At 50.6% G+C, this 19,594-nt stretch overlaps 1 protein-coding gene across 4 annotated transcripts in view; it reads left to right on the top strand.

The window, feature by feature from the left end:
• RNF220 (ring finger protein 220) overlaps positions 1-19,594 on the top strand; it is a 340,908-nt gene that overhangs the window by 258,010 nt on the left and 63,304 nt on the right. For 3 of the 4 annotated variants that reach the window (XM_073544949.1, XM_073544947.1, XM_073544950.1), the window contains one exon: positions 12,555-12,597. In XM_073544949.1, coding sequence (XP_073401050.1) covers positions 12,555-12,597 — 43 coding nt within the window. Of the gene's footprint in view, positions 1-9,860; positions 10,171-12,554; positions 12,598-19,594 lie in introns of those variants that run through there. The other variant, XM_073544951.1, reaches the window with a different exon arrangement.

Below are 19,594 nucleotides of genomic sequence, written 5' to 3'. Positions count from 1 at the left end.
GTGACTGTGTAAATTCAGTGTCACGGCTGGCACTTGGCAGATGGAAGTCGTCCAGCTCGCAGAGTGCACCACTTTCTATGCAGCGTCTGTGACTGTCATTACAGCTGGACTGACATGTTTCTGTCCGAGAGCCATTAGTAGCGACAGCTCTGAGGATGTTACATTCTACGGAGCTGACAACTGTGGAATTGCAATCCACTAAAAATAGAATAGCTGTGGACGGAGGGATGAAAGCGGCGCTGTCTTTACTCAGAATGTGAAATAGCGGTGTTGTTCGGCTACAGGAGACCCTCAGATTGTTATAAGGATTGTTTTTTGGGGGGGGACTCCTCATACATTTCAGAGTGTTAATTTTGAAATCAAACAGGTCGACCCACCCGCTTTCCTATTAAAAGTTATTAAAGACAAACTCCAGAAATCATTATTCCCAGGAGAATCCTTCAGCCTCCGTCATGGTCACATGCAGAATATATATTTGTTGGATAAATCCCATGTGTATTTGCTCTAGAATTTGCAGCAGAATCTCATTTTTTTGTGGTGATTTGCAGTTTGAATTACCGCAAATCTGCACAGGGCTTAGCTTAATCCAGGGTCAGTAATCTAAGTGTCACATCTTCAGGGACCCTAATGGGGCTACCAGCTCTCTCACCAAGATTCCAGCTCAAAATATGACTGTCACTTCCTTGCTGATGTCGAAGCCTTGTTGGGGCATGGAGGCCATCCACAGCCATCCACTAGTCCATCCATCTGGACCATGCAGGGTTACACGGCATCGTCAGTAAATGTGGCTGGTGTACAATTAGTCTTCATGTATGTCTGGGCCAGTGCAGCCGTCTCTGCTTGTGAGCGCAGTTTAGGGGCGGCTGAATAGTAGGTTTATGCACTACTGCAGCCTCTGGGGATCCCACACCTCCAGGTTTGCAGATGCACCAGCAGCTTTACATACCTGTCTGCTGCTTGGTAATGGGATTTTAGCAGCTACTTTCTTAATCTGGTGGATTTATCTGGCAGAACCTTCCTCATTCTGCCTTTATCTGCATGAGCCCGTCTGTGCTCTGTATCAGCCACAAACCTCTCCACAGTACGATGACTGCGCTTAGGTTTCTGTGAAATAACTAATGATTTCATATCTTGTCGAGGCTTTTCAGCAGCAGAGATCTTTTTTCTTTCCCACATTGCTTGAAACCTGCGACTGCTTAATAATGTGGAACGTCCTTCTTCTTACGGCTATGTGCCCATGTTAGCGTTTTTAAATGCTCGGGAAACGGGTCTCCTTCCCAGAAAACGCATGTTTTTTTCCGCGTTTTTGATGCGTTTTTTTTCCGCGTGTCTTTTGGACTATAGGAAATAGCCAAAAACGCGGACCTAAGCGGAAATTAATGAACATGCTGCGTTTTTTACCGCTAAGCGTTTCCTTAGCAGTAAAAACCGCATCCATTGGCACAAAAAGGCCAAAATGCATTAAAATGAATGGGTGCTTCTTTTAAGCGTTTTTGATGCGGTTTGACCCTGAAAAATGCATCAAAAACGCTTAACCAAACGCAACGTGGGCACACAGCCTAAGGAGCTTTCCTGTAATTGGGCACCTGGAAACAAATTGTCACAGGTGTCTGAGATTAATATCAGTGATCCAAAGACCCCCAAGACAAAAACCGTCAATGAGGTTATGGGAAAACACAAAACTACATCTTTATGGCACCGACATCCAATTTTCAGAATAATTTGGAACGGTGTTTAGTATTACGACTATGATTATTTGCATATAAATCAGCATATCTAGCCATTCATTCTAATCTTAGAGCTTTTTGGTCCTGGGTACTGATATGAACTGTGCCTCTTAACAATCCTGCATTGTTTATTGTGGGTTAGTGGCTCTTTAAGAAAAATAATTATTTTCTGGCCCTGTGTCACTTACAATGTGTGGCTGGCAGGATGTAATAATGACCCTGCCTCCGCTGCAGAATGCTTGCAGCCGCCGTCTGGTGGATGACAGATAAATGCTATTAACACATCAGCCAGGGTGAGCGGGCACCGCGTCACACACAACAGACGCGCACATTGCACTGGCAATAGTACCATCCATAGGATAATCCTGTCTGATGGCTTCAGGTCACCAAAATCACAGAACAGGGGGCACAGGACAGAGAGAACAGACAGCAAAGAGTCAGGAAAAAGGTCAACCTAGGGACATACAGCACCACAAGATCAGCCAACCATGGTGCACAAAGCTCGAAAGAAACCGGCCGACCCTGGGTCACACAGCACCAGAAAACCGGCTGACCCCGGGACAAAAAGCTCAAGGAAACTGGCAGACCCAGAGGCAAAAAGCACCAGGAAAGCGTCCAGCCCAGAGGCACAAAAATGCAGGAAACTGACCGACCCAGGGACACAAAGCTCAAAGGAAACCGGCCGACCCTGGTAGACACAGCACCAGAAAACTGGCTGACCGTGGGACAATAAGCTCCAGGAAACCGGCGAACCCAGAGGCAAAAAGCACCAGGGAATGGGCCAGCCCAGGGGCACAAAAATGCCAGAAAACTGGCTGACCCAGGGGCACAAGACACAGCCATCAGGCGGCAAAGCGCCAAGAAATCGGCCAACCATGCGAGACAAAGCTCCAGAAAACCAGCCAACCCAGGAGCACAAAACATCAGAAAACCAGCCAACCCAGGAGACTGGCCGACCTAGGGGCACAACACACATCGATCAGAGGGAGCAAGGCGCCAAAAAAAACGGCCAACGCCAGGACACAAAGCTCCAGGAAACCGGCAGACCCCGGGACACAAAAATGCCAGGAAACCCGCCGACCCAGGGACACTAAGCACCAGGAAACCCGCTGACCCAGAGGCACAAACACAGAGATCGGGGTAAAACGCCAAGAAAACTGTCAACCCCAGTGCACAAAACTCCAGAAAATAGGCAACCCCAGGGACACAAAATGCCAGGAAATCGGCCAAGCTAGGGGTATAAAGCATCCCAAGATCAGCCGACTCCAGGACACAAAGCACCAGGCAATCGGCTGACCCCAGGACACAAAAATGCCAGGAAACCGGCAGACCCAGGGGCACAAAACGTCAGGAAATCAGCGGACCCAAGGACACTAAGCACCAGGAAACCCGCTGACCCAGAGGCACAAACACAGAGATCAGGGTAAAACGCCAAGAAACTGGCCAACCCCAGGGCACAAAACACCAGAAAATAGGAAAAAACCCAGGGACACAAAACGCCAGGGAATCGGACAACACAGGGACATAAAGCACAAGGAATTCGTCCAACCTAGGGTCATAAAGCGCCAGGAAATCGGCCGACCCAGGGACCTAAAGCGCCAGTAAATTGGCCGACCTAGGGGCACAAAAAGCCAGGAAATTGGCCAATCACAGTGCACAAAACGCCAGTAAATCGTCCAACCTAGGGTCATAAAGCGCCAGGAAATCGGCCGACCCAGGGACCTAAAGTGCCAGTAAATTAGCCGACCCAGGAGCACAAAAAGCCAGAAAATTGGTCTACCCAGGGCACAAAACTTAGCGATCAGGAGGCAAAGCGCCAAGAAACCGGCCAATCACAGGGCACAAAACCCCAGTAAATCGACCGACCTAGGGGCACAAAAAGCCAGGAAATTGGCCGACCCAGGGGCACAAAACACCAGGAAATCATCCTAGCCAGGGACATAAAGCTCCAAGAAATCGGCCGACCCAGGGACCCAAAGCGCCAGGAAATAGTCCGACCCAGAGACATAAAGCGCCAGGAAATCGGCCAACCCAGGGACCTAAAGCGCCAGTAAATTGGCCGACCTAGGGGCACAAAAAGCCAGGAAATCGGCCGACCCAGGGACCCAATGCGCCAGGAAATAGTCAGACCCAGGGACATAAAGCCAAACGAAATCGTCCGACCCAGTGACATAAAGTGCCAGGAAATCAGCTGACCCAGGGACATGAAGAGCCAGGAAATTGCCTAACCTAGGGGTATAAAGCACCAACCCCAGGGCACAAAACACCAGAAAATAGGAAAAAACCCAGGGACACAAGATCACCCGACTCCATGACACAAAGCACCAGGCAATCGGCCGACCCTGGGACACAAAAATACCGACCCAGGGACACTAAGCACAAGGAAACCCGCCGACTCAGAGGGACAAACACAGACACCAAGGTAAAACGCCAAGAAACCGGCCAACCCCAGAGCACAAAACACCAGAAAATAGGCAAACCCAGGGTCATAAAGTGCCAGGAAATCGGCCGACCCAGGGACCTAAAGCGACAGTAAATCGGCCAACCTAGGGGCACAAAAAGCCAGGAAATCGTCCAACTCAGGGACATAAAGCGCCAGGAAATAGTCCAACCCAGGGATATAAAGCACCAGGAAAACGGCCCTCCCAGGGACCCAAAGCGCCAGAAAATAGGCAACCCCAGGGATACAAAACACCAGGATATCAGCCGACCCAGGGACATAAAGTGCCACAAGATCAGCCGACTCCAGGAGACAAAGCACCAGGCAATCGACTGACCCTGAGGCACCAAAATGCCAGGAAATCAGCTGACCCAGGGACATAAAGCACCAAGAAACCAGCCAACTACAGGGCACAAAACGACAGTAAATAGGCCGACCCAGGGGCACAAAACGCCTGGAAATCATCCGACCCAAGGACCCAAAGCGCCAGGAAATCATCCGACCCAGGGACCCAAAACGCCTGGAAATCATCCGACCCAGGGACCCAAAGCGCCAGGAAATCATCCAACCCAGGAACATAAAGCCCAACGAAATTGTTCGACCCAGGGACATAAAGTGCCAGGAAATCAGCCGACCCAGTGGCACAAAAAGCTAGGATATTGGCCAACCCAGGGCACAAAACACCAGGAAATAGACCAACCCAGAGGCACAAAACACAGCGATCAGGAGGCAAAGCGCCAAGAAACTGGCCAACCACAGGGCACAAAACGCCAGTAAATCGGCCGACCCAAGGGCACAAAATGCCAGGAAATAGTCGATCCAGGGACCCAAAGCACCAGGAAATCATCCAACCCAGGTACATAATGCCCAGAGAAAATGTCCGACCCAGGGACATAAAGCGCCAGGAAATTGGCCTACCCAGGGCACAAAACATAGCGATCAGGGGGCAAAGCACCAAGAAACCAGCCAATCACAGGGCACAAAACGCCACTAAATCGGCCGACCTAGGGGCACAAAAAGCCAGGAAATCATCCGACCCAGTGACATAAAGCGCCAGGAAATCAGCTGACCCAGGGACATGAAGAGCCAGGAAATCGGCCAACCTAGGGGCATAAAGCACCACAAGATCAGCCGACTCCAGGACACAAAGCACCAGGCCATCGGCTGACCCTGGGACACAAAAATACCAGGAAAACCACTGACCCAGGGACATAAATCAAGAGACTCAGGAGCACAAAACACAGATGGCAAAGCACCAAGAGAATGGAGAACCCAGGGGCAAATAATGAGAGCCTGACACTGGCTCCGGCTACAGCCCTGAGATGCGTGCATTTTGGGCTTAGATGTCGTTGCATCACACATCAAGGAATTAGATACACAGCACTGCAGATGGTATCATATGGGGAAGGATTAGATACAGCACAAATTATCACACAAGATAGCATTAGCTACAGCAGATAGTATGTATTACACATGTTATAATAATAATAATAATTATTATTTTATTTCTATAGCGCTGACATATTCCGCAGCACTTTACATTTCAGAGGGGATTTGTACAGACAATAGACATTACAGCATAACAATAATCACATAGATCATAACAGATACTAAGAGGAATGAGGGCCCTGCTCGCAAGCTTACAGTCTATGAGGAAAGAGGGAGACACGGAAGGTGGGTGGTAACAGTTGCCCTGATTGTATGGACCAGCCATAATGTTAAGTGTGTGACAGTACAGACACAGAGGGCTAATGGATGCATAAAGCATGTGGGAACATGATGCGGGGAACCTGGTTATGGTAAAACTTTTGGCTCTGCCACACAGGGATAGATTAGGTTAATGTGTTGAGGCGGTAGGCCAGTCTGAATAAATGCGTTTTCAGGGCACGCTTAAAATTGTGGGGATTGGGGACTAATCGTATTGACCTGGGAAGTGCATTCCAAAGAATTGGCGCAGCACGTGTATAGTCTTGGAGACGGAAGTGGGAGGTTCTGATTATTGAGGATGCTAACCTCAGGTCATCAGCAGAACGGAGGGCGCGGGTAGGGTGGTATACTGAAACAAGGGAGGAGATGTAGGGTGGTGCTGAGCCATGGAGAGCAGCAGTGTTACATGGGATGGATTAGGTACAGCAGTGTCACACAGGATGGATTAGGTACAGCACAGTGTCACACGGGATGGATTAGGTACAGGACAGTCACACGGGATGGATTAGGTACAGCACAGTGTCACTCGGGATGGATTGGGTACAGCACAGTACCACACGGGATGGATTGGGTACAGGACAGTGTCACACGGGATGGATTGGGTACAGCACAGTGTCACACGGGATGAATTAGGTACAGCAGTGTCACACGGGATGGATTAGTTACAGGACAGTGTCACACGGGATGGATTAGTTACAGCACAGTGTCACTCGGGATGGATTGGGTACAGCACAGTATCACACAGGACGGATTAGGTACAGCACAGTGTCACACGGGATGGATTGGGTACATGACAGTGTCACACAGGATGGATTAGGTACAGCAGTGTCACACAGGATGGATTAGGTACAGCACAGTGTCACACAGGATGGATTAAGTACAGCACATTGTCACTCGGGATGGATTGAGTACAGCACAGTATCACACAGGATGGATTAGGTACAGCAGTGTCACACAGGATGGATTAGGTACAGCACAGTGTCACTCGGGATGGATTGGGCACAGTATCACACAGGATGATTAGGTACAGCAGTGTCACACAAGATGGATTGGGTACAGCACAGTACCACACGGGATGGATTGGGTACAGGACAGTGTCACACGGGATGGATTGGGTACAGCAGTGTCACACGGGATGAATTAGGTACAGCACAGTGTCACACGGGATGGATTAGGTACAGCACAGTGTCACACGGTATGGATTAGGTACAGCACAGTGTCACTCGGGATGGATTGGGTACAGCACAGTACCACACGGGATGGATTGGGTACAGGACAGTGTCACACGGGATGGATTGGGTACAGCACAGTGTCACACGGGATGAATTAGGTACAGCAGTGTCACACGGGATGGATTAGTTACAGGACAGTGTCACACGGGATGGATTAGTTACAGCACAGTGTCACTCGGGATGGATTGGGTACAGCACAGTATCACACAGGATGGATTAGGTACAGCACAGTGTCACACGGGATGGATTGGGTACATGACAGTGTCACACAGGATGGATTAGGTACAGCAGTGTCACACAGGATGGATTAGGTACAGCACAGTGTCACACAGGATGGATTAAGTACAGCACATTGTCACTCGGGATGGATTGAGTACAGCACAGTATCACACAGGATGGATTAGGTACAGCAGTGTCACACAGGATGGATTAGGTACAGCACAGTGTCACTCGGGATGGATTGGGCACAGTATCACACAGGATGATTAGGTACAGCAGTGTCACACAAGATGGATTGGGTACAGCACAGTACCACACGGGATGGATTGGGTACAGGACAGTGTCACACGGGATGGATTGGGTACAGCACAGTGTCACACGGGATGAATTAGGTACAGCACAGTGTCACACGGGATGGATTAGGTACAGCACAGTGTCACACGGGATGGATTAGGTACAGCACAGTGTCACTCGGGATGGATTGGGTACAGCACAGTATCACACAGGATGGATTAGGTACAGCACAGTGTCACACGGGATGGATTGGGTACAGGACAGTGTCACACAGGATGGATTGGGTACAGCAGTGTCACACAGGATGGATTGTGTATAGGACAGTGTCACACAGGATGGATTAGGTACAGCACAGTGTCACACAGGATGGATTAGGTACAGCACAGTGTCACACGGGATGGATTAGGTACAGCACAGTGTCACACGGGATGGATTAGGTACAGCACAGTGTCACACGGGATGGATTGGGTACAGCACAGTTTCACACAGGATGGATTGGGTATATAACAGTGTCACACAGGATGGATTAGGTACAGCAGTGTCACACAGGTTGGATTGGGTACAGCAGTGTCACACGGAATGGATTAGGCACAGCAGTGTCACACAGGATGGATTATGTACATCAGAGTGTCACACAGGATGGATAAGGTACAGCAGTGTCACACAGGATCGATTAGGTACAGCACAGTGTCACAGGTGGTAAGATTAGGTACAAAACAGTGGCACAGGATGGATTAGGTACAACACAATGTCACACGGGATGATTACAAGGGATGGATTAGGTACAGCACACTGTCACACGGGATGGATTAGGTACAGCAGAGTGTCATGCGGGATGGATTAGGTGCAGGAGTCACGCAGGATGGATTAGGTACAGCAGTGCCACGCGGGTTGGATTAGGTACAGCAGTGTCACACAGGATGGATTAGGTACAGCACAGTGTCACACGGGATGGATTGGGTACAGCAGTGTCACACGGGATGGATTGGGTACAGGACAGTGTCACACAGGATGGATTAGGTACAGTACAGTGTCACACGGGATGGATTAGGTACAGCACAGTCACACAGGATGGATTAGGTACAGAACAGTGTCACACAGGATGGATTGGGTACAGCACAGTTTCACACAGGATGGATTGGGTATAGGACAGTGTCACGCAGGATGGATTAGGTACAGCAGTGTCACAGGATAGATTAGGCACAGCGTCACACAGGATGATTAGGTACAGGACAGTGTCACGAAGGATGGATTAGGTACAGCAGAGCGTCACACAGGATGGATTAGGTACAGCACAGTGTCACACAGGATGGATAAGGTACAGCAGTGTCACACAGGGTGGATTAGGTACAGCACAGTGTCACAGGTGGTAAGATTAGGTACAAAACAGTGGCACAGGATGGATTAGGTACAGCACAGTGTCACACGGGATGATTACAAGGGATGGTTTAGGTACAGCACAGTGTCACACGGGATGGATTAGGTACAGCAGTGTCACACGGGATGGATTAGGTACAGCACAGTGTCACACGGGATGGTTTAGGTACAGCACAGTGTCACACGGGATGGTTTAAATACAGCACAGGGTCACACGGGATGGTTTAAGTACAGCAGTGTCACACGGGATGGATTAGATACAGCAGTGTCACACGGGATGGTTTAGGTACAGCACAGTGTCACACGGGATGGATTAGGTACAGCAGTGTCACACGGGATGGATTAGGTACAGCAGTGTCACACGGGATGGTTTAGGTACAGCACAGTGTCACACGGGATGGTTTAGGTACAGCACAGTGTCACACGGGATGGATTAGGTACAGCAGTGTCACACAGGATGGATTGGGTACAGCAGTGTTACACGGGATGGATTAGGTACAGCAGTGTCACACGGGATGGATTGGGTACAGCACAGTGTCACACGGGATGGTTTAGGTACAGCAGTGTCACACGGGATGGATTAGGTACAGCAGTGTCACACAGGATGGATTGGGTACAGCACAGTGTTACACGGGATGGATTGGGTACAGCAGTGTCACACGGGATGGTTTAAGTACAGCACAGGGTCACACGGGATGGTTTAGGTACAGCAGTGTCACACGGGATGGATTGAGTACAGCACAGTATCTATCACCAGCTCTCCTCCTCCGCTGTGTATATATATATATATCATGGGGTCTCCGCGCCTCCTCTCCCTCAGCCGCTGCTTCTAATCTCCGCTCTCCGGCGCTGTCTGTGCGGCTCGTGACAGAAGTGTCGGTTTTCCCGCCTCTCGGTTGTCATGGTGACACTACTGAGCGGCGGCACGCAGCGTGCCTACATGCCCTGCGCGCCTGTCACATGACCATTCCAAGATGGCGCCCGTCTCGAGATCATTCTGGCAGTGAAGAGCCGTTAGAATCCGCCGCCATCGGCACCGGGCCCGGGCAACGGGCAGAGCACCCCGTCTACACCGGGCATGACAGGCGGCAGCGGCTCTCCGGAGGCCGAGATTTGAGGCAGCCGCCCCCTAGTTGCCATGCAGAGTGAGCGCAGCGGCGGCCACAGAAAGGAAGTATGTGTGTTTACATCTGAGGGGGAGGGAGGGTCCTCGGCCATCAGCCTCCCGGCCCCGACATCAGTACCCCTCCAGCCCCTGCACCCCCGACATCAGTACCCCCCCGCCCCTGCACCCCCGACATCAGTACCCCCCCAGCCCCTGCACCCCCCGACATCAGTACCCCCCCAGCCCCTGCACCCCCGACATCAGTACCCCCCCAGCCCCTGCACCCCCGACATCAGTACCCCCCCAGCCCCTGCACCCCCGACATCAGTACCCCCCCGCCCCTGCACCCCCGACATCTGTACCCCCCCAGCCCCTGCACCCCCGACATCAGTACCCCCCCAGCCCCTGCACCCCCGACATCAGTACCCCCCCGCCCCTGCACCCCCGACATCAGTACCCCCCCGCCCCTGCACCCCCGACATCAGTACCCCCCCGCCCCTGCACCCCCGACATCAGTACCCCCCCAGCCCCTGCACCCCCCGACATCAGTACCCCCCCGCCCCTGCACCCCCGACATCAGTACCCCCCCGCCCCTGCACCCCCGACATCAGTACCCCCCCAGCCCCTGCACCCCCGACATCAGTACCCCCCCGCCCCTGCACCCCCGACATCAGTACCCCCCCAGCCCCTGCACCCCCCGACATCAGTACCCCCCCAGCCCCTGCACCCCCGACATCAGTACCCCCCCGCCCCTGCACCCCCGACATCAGTACCCCCCCAGCCCCTGCACCCCCCGACATCAGTACCCCCCCAGCCCCTGCACCCCCGACATCAGTACCCCCCCAGCCCCTGCACCCCCCGACATCAGTACCCCCCCGCCCCTGCACCCCTGACATCAGTACCCCCCAGCCTCTGCACCCCCGACATCAGTACCCCCCCAGCCCCTGCACCCCCGACATCAGTACCCCCCCAGCCCCTGCACCCCCCGACATCAGTACCCCCCAGCCCCTGTACCCCCGACATCAGTACCCCCCCAGCCCCTGCACCCCCGACATCAGTACCCCCCCAGCCCCTGCACCCCCGACATCAGTACCCCCCCAGCCCCTGCACCCCCGACATCAGTACCCCCCCAGCCCCTGCACCCCTGACATCAGTACCCCCCCGCCCCTGCACCCCTGACATCAGTACCCCCCCAGCCCCTGCACCCCCGACATCAGTACCCCCCCAGCCCCTGCACCCCCGACATCAGTACCCCCCCAGCCCCTGCACCCCCGACATCAGTACCCCCCCAGCCCCTGCACCCCCGACATCAGTACCCCCCCAGCCCCTGCACCCCCGACATCAGTACCCCCCCGCCCCTGCACCCCTGACATCAGTACCCCCCGCCCCTGCACCCCTGACATCAGTACCCCCCCAGCCCCTGCACCCCCGACATCAGTACCCCCCCAGCCCCTGCACCCCCGACATCAGTACCCCCCCAGCCCCTGCACCCCCCGACATCAGTACCCCCCCAGCCCCTGCACCCCCGACATCAGTACCCCCCCAGCCCCTGCACCCCCGACATCAGTACCCCCCCAGCCCCTGCACCCCCGACATCAGTACCCCCTCCAGCCTCTGCACTCCCGACATCAGTACCCCCCCCAGCCCCTGCACCCCTGTCATCAGTACCCCCAGCCCCTGCACCCCTGACATCAGTACCACCCCTGCACCCCTGACATCAGTACCCCCCAGCCCCTGCACCCCCGACATCAGTACCCCCCGCCCCTGCACCCCCGACATCAGTACCCCCCAGCCCCAGCACCCCTGACATCAGTACCCCCCCAGCCCCAGCACCCCTGACATCAGTACCCCCTCCAGCCTCTGCACCCCCGACATCAGTACCCCCCCCAGCCCCTGCACCCCTGTCATCAGTACCCCCAGCCCCTGCACCCCTGACATCAGTACCCCCCCCAGCCCCAGCACCCCTGACATCAGTACCCCCTCCAGCCTCTGCACCCCCGACATCAGTACCCCCCCAGCCTCTGCACCCCTGTCATCAGTACCCCCAGCCCCTGCACCCCTGACATCAGTACCCCCCCAGCCTCTGCACCCCCGACATCAGTACCCCCCCAGCCCCTGCACCCCTGACATCAGTACCCCAGCCCCTGCACCCCTGACATCAGTACCCCCCCAGCCCCTGCACCCCTGACATCAGTACCCCCCCAGCCCCTGCACCCCTGACATCAGTACCCCCCCAGCCCCTGCACCCCTGACATCAGTACCCCCCCAGCCCCTGCACCCCTGACATCAGTACCCCCCCAGCCCCTGCACCCCTGACATCAGTACCCCCCCAGCCCCTGCACCCCTGACATCAGTACCCCCCCAGCCCCTGCACCCCTGACATCAGTACCCCCAGCCTCACACTGCTCCCTGTTTCCTGCAGCCTCTGATGTGTGTGTCTTGTGTCTCCGCAGACCTTCCTGAGAGTGCGAGCCAACAGGCAGACTCGGCTGAACGGTGAGTGGCGCCTTCTCTGAGCAGCAGTGTGACCGCCTGCATGTACACAGTGTGTGTATATATGTATACAAAGAGTCTAAGCCTCGTGCAGAAATCCCGGCACCTCCGGCCGCGGCTGCCGTCACTGAGGCTATTAATGGTCATGTGAGGAAGGTTCTGCCACTGAGTGTACAAATCACCAGGATCCACTGCCGGCAGCTCCTGTGTAATCACTGATCAATGATGTGATCGATGGAGACAAGTGTACAGATGCTACCGGCAGCTCCTGTTTAATCACTGATCAATGACGTCCCCCTTGTGCTCGATGGAGACAAGTCCGGAGACGCTGCCGGCAGCTCCTGTGTAATCACATCAGGGACATCATCTCCGCACTTGTCTCCATCAATCACATCGGGAACATCGTTGGTTGGTGCTCGATGGAGACATGTCCGTATCCGCTGCCAGCAACTCCTGTGTGACCACCGACCAATAACGTCCCCCATGTGTCCGATGGAGATAAGTCCGGAGAAGCTGCAGCCACGGGATCGGGTTTAGGCCACGCAGACGGCTCACAGGTGTGCGAGGAACATGCGGCCTGGGGATGTTATGTTGGGAAAATGGTCGCACCGCTGGTTCCACCAACAAATCAAGGTAACGCTGAACTGATAGTGAACTGGAGAGAAGACTAGAATGGTCTGAGTACTGCACATCATACACCGCACACTCACACCCTGTTATCCTGGGAGTAGGACCAGTGACTTTACTCCTGTGATCTCCAGACCAATCTCTGGCTGTTGTTGCCTCAAAGACCAGAGCCAGGCTCATCGCTGAGGAGACCTCCATTCCAGACTCCATTGCTGTCTTGTTCTGCATCATGATGGTCTGATAGCTGTGACGTGAGGTCAGTGGACTCCTCTAGCCAGGTGCCCGGCTCACGCCTCATGATGGCTTGTGTGACGCCTTAGTCTCTGTGTGTGATGTCCGATTTTACTTACAAGACAGAATGGATCACTGAGCGCCATTCTTATCTGATGAGACCACGTGGGCAGCGCCATGAAGAGGTCTTCACAAAGGAACATCACTTCAGTCCTACTCCCGGGATTATGATGTGTGTGTGTGTTTGTGTGTGGAGGGAGGGTATAATGTCTGGTAGACAGAGCCCTCCATTCTTTATTCCAGTTCACTAACAGCTCGACATTACATTAATCTTGCGGTGGAGCCAGTGGTGCTGCCATTTTTCTAAATTGTCCAGGAGTGGTTTTCCCAAACGACGTCCCCAGATCACATGTTCCTCGCACTACTGTGAGCTCCTGCGTGGCCCAAACCTGCTCTCGTGGCAGCAGTGTTTCCAGACAAGTCTCCATCGGGGACGTCATTAGTCAGTGCTTACACAGGAGCTGCCGGCAGCAGATCCTGATGATTTGTACAATCAGCGGCAGAACCTTCCTCAGACGACCATTAATGACCTCAGTGACAGCAGCCGAGAGGTGCCGGGATTTGTGCTCAGACTCTGGACTGGAGAGTCAGGAGGATGTTATAATGTGTCCATCATTGCAGATCAGCGACGTCTCCATCATCCACCACTTCTCCTTCAGGTCATTCTATTTCATGTGGACCAATGCAATTTTCCTCTTATGTTTTTAATTATGTTTTTAATTCTTTTGAGACTTTGTTCTCTGGTAATAGTGTGTTAGAGAATGCAAAATGGGAAGAAACATTTTTCTATGTACAGGCTTCCACCCGATATGTCACAAGAGTTTCTTAATATTTTACCAAGGGCTGTGGAGTCCGTATAAAATGGACCAACTCCTAAAATATATAACACATTGGGTGCAGTAGTACAATGCAGGATGTGCTGTAAATGTTTTCATAATAATCTGGGAAAGTTCTGAAATGTCCTTTAAATGTCTGTTCTTTTCCTGATCTGAGGATCTCGGCTGAGATGAATCTGTGCTGTGTTTCATGTCCATGCTCAGCAGGGACTGTGGAGTCGGGGTATTTGTGGAGTCGGTGGTTTGGCTTACCGACTCCACAGCCCTGATTTTTACCCATGCACACTCAAACACAAAATTTTGAAAAGCATTTCCAAAAAATCAATGATATCAAATAAAAAAAAAAATTCACATGTACCTCCTATGCTCATAACCACATCTGTACCAGAATTCATGGGATCTCAACGGGATCATTCTTCAAAAAATAACAACATGAACAGCGTCAATTTGAAAATCTTCAATTCAGATCTTTTCAACCTGTGATCTAATAGTAGTGTAGGGTCTATATTTTTCAAATAAAATAAAGTTTTATGACTTGTCCTGATCTTATACCAGGCATTAAATCCAGGGCTGTGGAGTCGGTATAAAATGGACCGACTCCTAAAGTATAATAAATTGGGTACAGTAATTCAATGCAGAATGTGCAGAATATTTTTTCATAGGAATTTGGGAAAGTTATGAAATGTCCTATAACTGGCTGCTCTATTCCTGCTCTAAGGCTGCATTCACACAAGAACAGGTTCCTGCTATTGTAACGGACAATGCTTCTAACAAAAGTGCAATTACACTGATGAATGAGAGTAATGAACAACAGCTAGAGGAACATTTAGGATTCAGTATGAGATGGAAGGCCACAGTGCTGTTCATGTAACTGAGGAACAAACAGATATTACTACAGAAGAACAGCAAAATTATACTGTAGAAATAGATGATCTTGTTGAAGCTGCTTCAAAACACTTCATATTCATCACATGCGCTGTGTTGTGCACATGCTGCAGCTGGCAATAAGAGACAATGCCCCGTTACACGTACCAATGTCCCAGCGATCCCACCAACGATCCGACATGGATGGGATCGCTGGGACATCGTTAGGCTGATCGCTGGTGAGATGTCACATAGACAGCTCCTCCAGCGATCAGGACCAGCGAGCAAGCTGGTTTCCTATGTAAACATCGTGTATCCAGGAGCCGCGCAGCTCTTAGTTACCTGCTGTTTAATTTGGAAACCAGCGTCGCTGGTCTCTCGCTGCCACACGCAGCGATGCGCATTGGCCAGCGGGAGACCAACGATCAAAAAATGGCCCAGGACGATGGAGCGCGATCAGCGATACCCGGCAGGGGGGTCGGTCACTGATCCATGTCACACACAGCGATATCACTGGCGAGATTGCTGTGGCGTCACAAAATCAGCGATCTCACTGGCGATATCGCTGTGTGTGACGGGGCCTATAGTCTGCAAGAGGGCCATGCTGGAAATCTGATTGGAAATTGGTTATTGCCGCCAGAACACCTAAAATTGATTCCATCTTGAAGAGACGTGCTGGGAAAGGGGCAATTGTCGATCAAGCCACTCGGTGGGGCAGCACTTATTTAATGATTGAGCGATTGCTTGAACTAAAACCGTTTCTTATAGATATGACGAACCCTCAGGTAACTCTAAATGAAGATCAATGGACACAGGTGGCTGAATTGAAGGAATTGCCTCATCACCCATTTACAGTGACTCAAAAATTACAAGCTGAGGATTTAACTCCTGGCATTTTCATAAGGGAGTGGAAGAACTTGCTATTTTGCCTGTCCCAAAGAGGAGGTTTAATCGCAGATGGCATTGCTGCTTCAATGAAACGGAGAGAGACAGCTATTGGAAAATAAAAATTTTCTGGCAGCTGTTTATGTGGACCCGAGTCATCGGATATTGCTGGATGATCAACAGCTTACTAAAGGAAAAGAAGCTCTGACTGAGGTAGCGGTTAGGAAGAGTGACCTACAGGACGGCCAAGAGCAAGAGGACTCGGGTCCTGCCAGTGCTGCTGCTGCCATATCTTCATCCTCATCAGATGAGGAGTTTGACTTTGACAAGTATTTGGATGACATGGAGCAGGCAAAGCGTTGCCGCAAGGAAAAACATTCCACTCCGTCTCCTATAGCAGCAGATTGACCAGATTTCAGCAAAATGTTTCTCTTGCTCTCAAAGAAATAGAAAAATTCAACCGTTCATCAGAACTGACTGTGCAGGAGGCAATTCCTTTATACCCGGAAATTGTTAGAGATGTTCCCATGTGGTTACGGCTTTGCCTCCAACCCAAGTTACTGTAGAGAGGTTGTTCTCTGGCCTTAAAGTTATTAGGTCAGATGTGAGGTCATCTATGAGGGAGGATATGATGGAGGCAATTCTTTTTCTCAGAAGAAATTCATAGACTGCACAAATGTTATTTAGTATGTCTTTGTTGAAAACAGTTTTTTGCCACTTAGTTTATTACATAGTGATATATATATATATATATGTAATCGATATTATACAGTGTATTACATATTTACAATTTATTACAGTTTTGTGTTCTAAAGTTGTATTCCAATAAATAGATATTATGTTCTGTATAAATATCTTGATTATTGGATCATAGAAATGATTAAATGTCTGAGGTTCACATTGTACTACAATAAATTTTTCATTTAAATATAAGCAATATATGTGGGAGTCGGTGTAAGGGAAATTGAGGAGTCGGAGTCGCAAGTTTCGCTTACAGTCTCCACAGCCCTGATTAAATCATTAGATTAATCTATAGTGGATGCAGTGAAAGGTTTGTACAAAGGCGATGAAGTGATCCGAATTATACCTGGCAAGAAAGACCGTGTCTATGAACATGAGCGGTAAGAAGACTCCTGTCCACAAGAGGCTGCTTCTTGCCAATTTGAAAGTGACCGACTAATTAACCCCTTAATGACCGCCAATACGCCTTTTAACGGCGTCAGTTAAGGGTACTTATTCCTCAGCGCTACTTTTTAGCAGGGCTGTGGAGTTGGTAAGCCAAACCTGCGACTCCTCAATTTCCCTTACACCGACTCCGACATATATTGCTTATATTTATGTGAAAAATTTATTGTAGTACAATGTGAACATCAGACATTAAATCATTTCTATGATCCAATAATCAAGATATTTAGAACATAAAATCTATTTATTGGAATACAACTTTAGAACACAAAAAACTAAAATTGTAAATATGTAATACACTGTGTAATATCGATTACATACATACGGTACAGACCAAAGTTTGGACACACCTTCTCATTGAAAGAGTTTTCTTTATTTTCATGACTATGAAAATTGTAGATTCACTCTGAAGGCATCAAAACTATGAATTACCACATGTGGAATTATATAATTAAAGTGTGAAACAACTGAAAACATGTCTTATATTCTAGATTCTTCAAAGTAGCCACCTCTTGCTTTGATCACTGCTTTGCACACTCTTGGCATTCTCTTGATGAGCTTCAAGAGGTAGTCACTGGAAATGGTCTTCCAACAGTCTTGAAGGAGTTCCCAGAGATGCTTAGCACTTGTTGGCCCTTTTGCCTTCACTCTGCGGTCCAGCTCACCCCAAACCATCTCGATTGGGTTCAGGTCTGGTGACTGTGGAGGCCAGGTCATCTGGCGTAGCACCCCATCACTCTCCTTCTTGGTCACATAGCACTTACACAGCCTTACTCATCAAGAGAATGCAAAGCAGTAATCAAAGCAAAAGGTGGCTACTTTGAAGAACCTAGAATATAAGGCCGTGTGCACACGATGCAGATTTGCAGCGGTTCCGCAGCGGATTTTACCGCACAGAAACGTTGCATTTCTGCATTGTGATGTACAGTAGCCTTAAAATCAATGTTTAAAAAAAAAACACTGTGCAGACGCTGCGGAGTTTTCCGCGCGGTTTTCCCGCGGTACAAAATCCGCAGCATGTTAATTCTTTTGTGCGGTTTTCCATCTCCCCTGTCACCAAATCTGCAGGGGGAAAACCGCAATGGAAAACCGCACAAAAACCGCATGAAAAATGGAAGAAATCCGCAGGAAAAATGCAGGTCATTTGACCTGCGGATTTCTTCCCTTCTGCACGGAAAAATCCGCAGGGCCAAAAACTCCGTCTGCACTCAGCCTAAAACATAAAGTATTTTCAGTTGTTTCACACTTTTTTGTTAATTATATAATTCCACATTTGTTAATTCATAGTTTTGATGCCTTCAGAGTGAATCTACAATTTTCATAGTCATGAAAATAAAGAAAACGCTTTGAGAAGGTGTGTCCGAACTTTTGGTCTGTAATGTGTGTGTGTGTATGTATATGTGTGTGTGTATGTATGTATGTATGTGTATATATATATATTATACACACACACACTATGACTTATCTCGGCTAAGATAAAGCCTAGATCCTCAGGCTACATTCACACTATGGGCGTAGCCAGGTCAAATCTAGGGGGGGGCAGAATCTCATACTGTTCTGCAGAATTTCATATTGCACACCTCAGCTGCTGCAGAACCTCATACTGCACACCCCTACACTTGAAAATAAAGCCTGCAGCTTAAGAAGATGTGGTGATTAATGCAGTCTATTTATTCCAACTATCAGTTGATGTTGATGTTACTGAAGACGAGCAATGCCAGTCCTGGGCGTCCTTTTGGGCAGCTATGAGGTGCACCTGACTGGTGCTAAAAAAAAGGAGTGTTAAGGCCCCGTCACACTAAGCGACTCACCAGCGATCCCGACACCGATATCAAGGTGTCAGGATCGCTGGTAAGTCGCTATGTGATCGCTGGTGAGCTGTCACACAGACAGCTTCACCAGCGATCAGCACAGCGATGCCGAGCGCCCGGCATCGCTTGCTATCGCTGTAGAAAATAGTATCAAAATAAAAAATATAGTTATTCTCACCTTCCGACGTCCTGTTCAGCCATCCCGCCTCTCTCCACGCTCCGGTCCCAGTGCTCCTTTGCGAGAATGACCGCGAGATGTCACGGTCTCGCGGGATAACAAAATCTCGCGGTCATTCATGCTAAGGATCACTGGGACCGGAGCGTGGAGAGAGGCGGGATGGCTGAACGGGACATCGGAAGGTGAGAATAACTATATTTTTTATTTTTTTTATTATTTTTTTACAGCTGATCGCTGGTCTCCCGCTGTCACACACAGCGATGCGTGCTGGCCAGCGGGAGACCAGCGACCAAAGAAACGTCCAGAGATTTCTTCCAGCGATT

This window comes from Dendrobates tinctorius, unplaced genomic scaffold (assembly GCF_039654945.1).
Source record: "Dendrobates tinctorius isolate UK_male_01 unplaced genomic scaffold, ASM3965494v1 ptg000138l, whole genome shotgun sequence".
Taxonomy (NCBI): Eukaryota; Metazoa; Chordata; class Amphibia; order Anura; family Dendrobatidae; genus Dendrobates; species Dendrobates tinctorius.
Note: the sequence above shows the minus strand (reverse complement) of the source record. Positions and strands in the feature narration are given on the sequence as shown.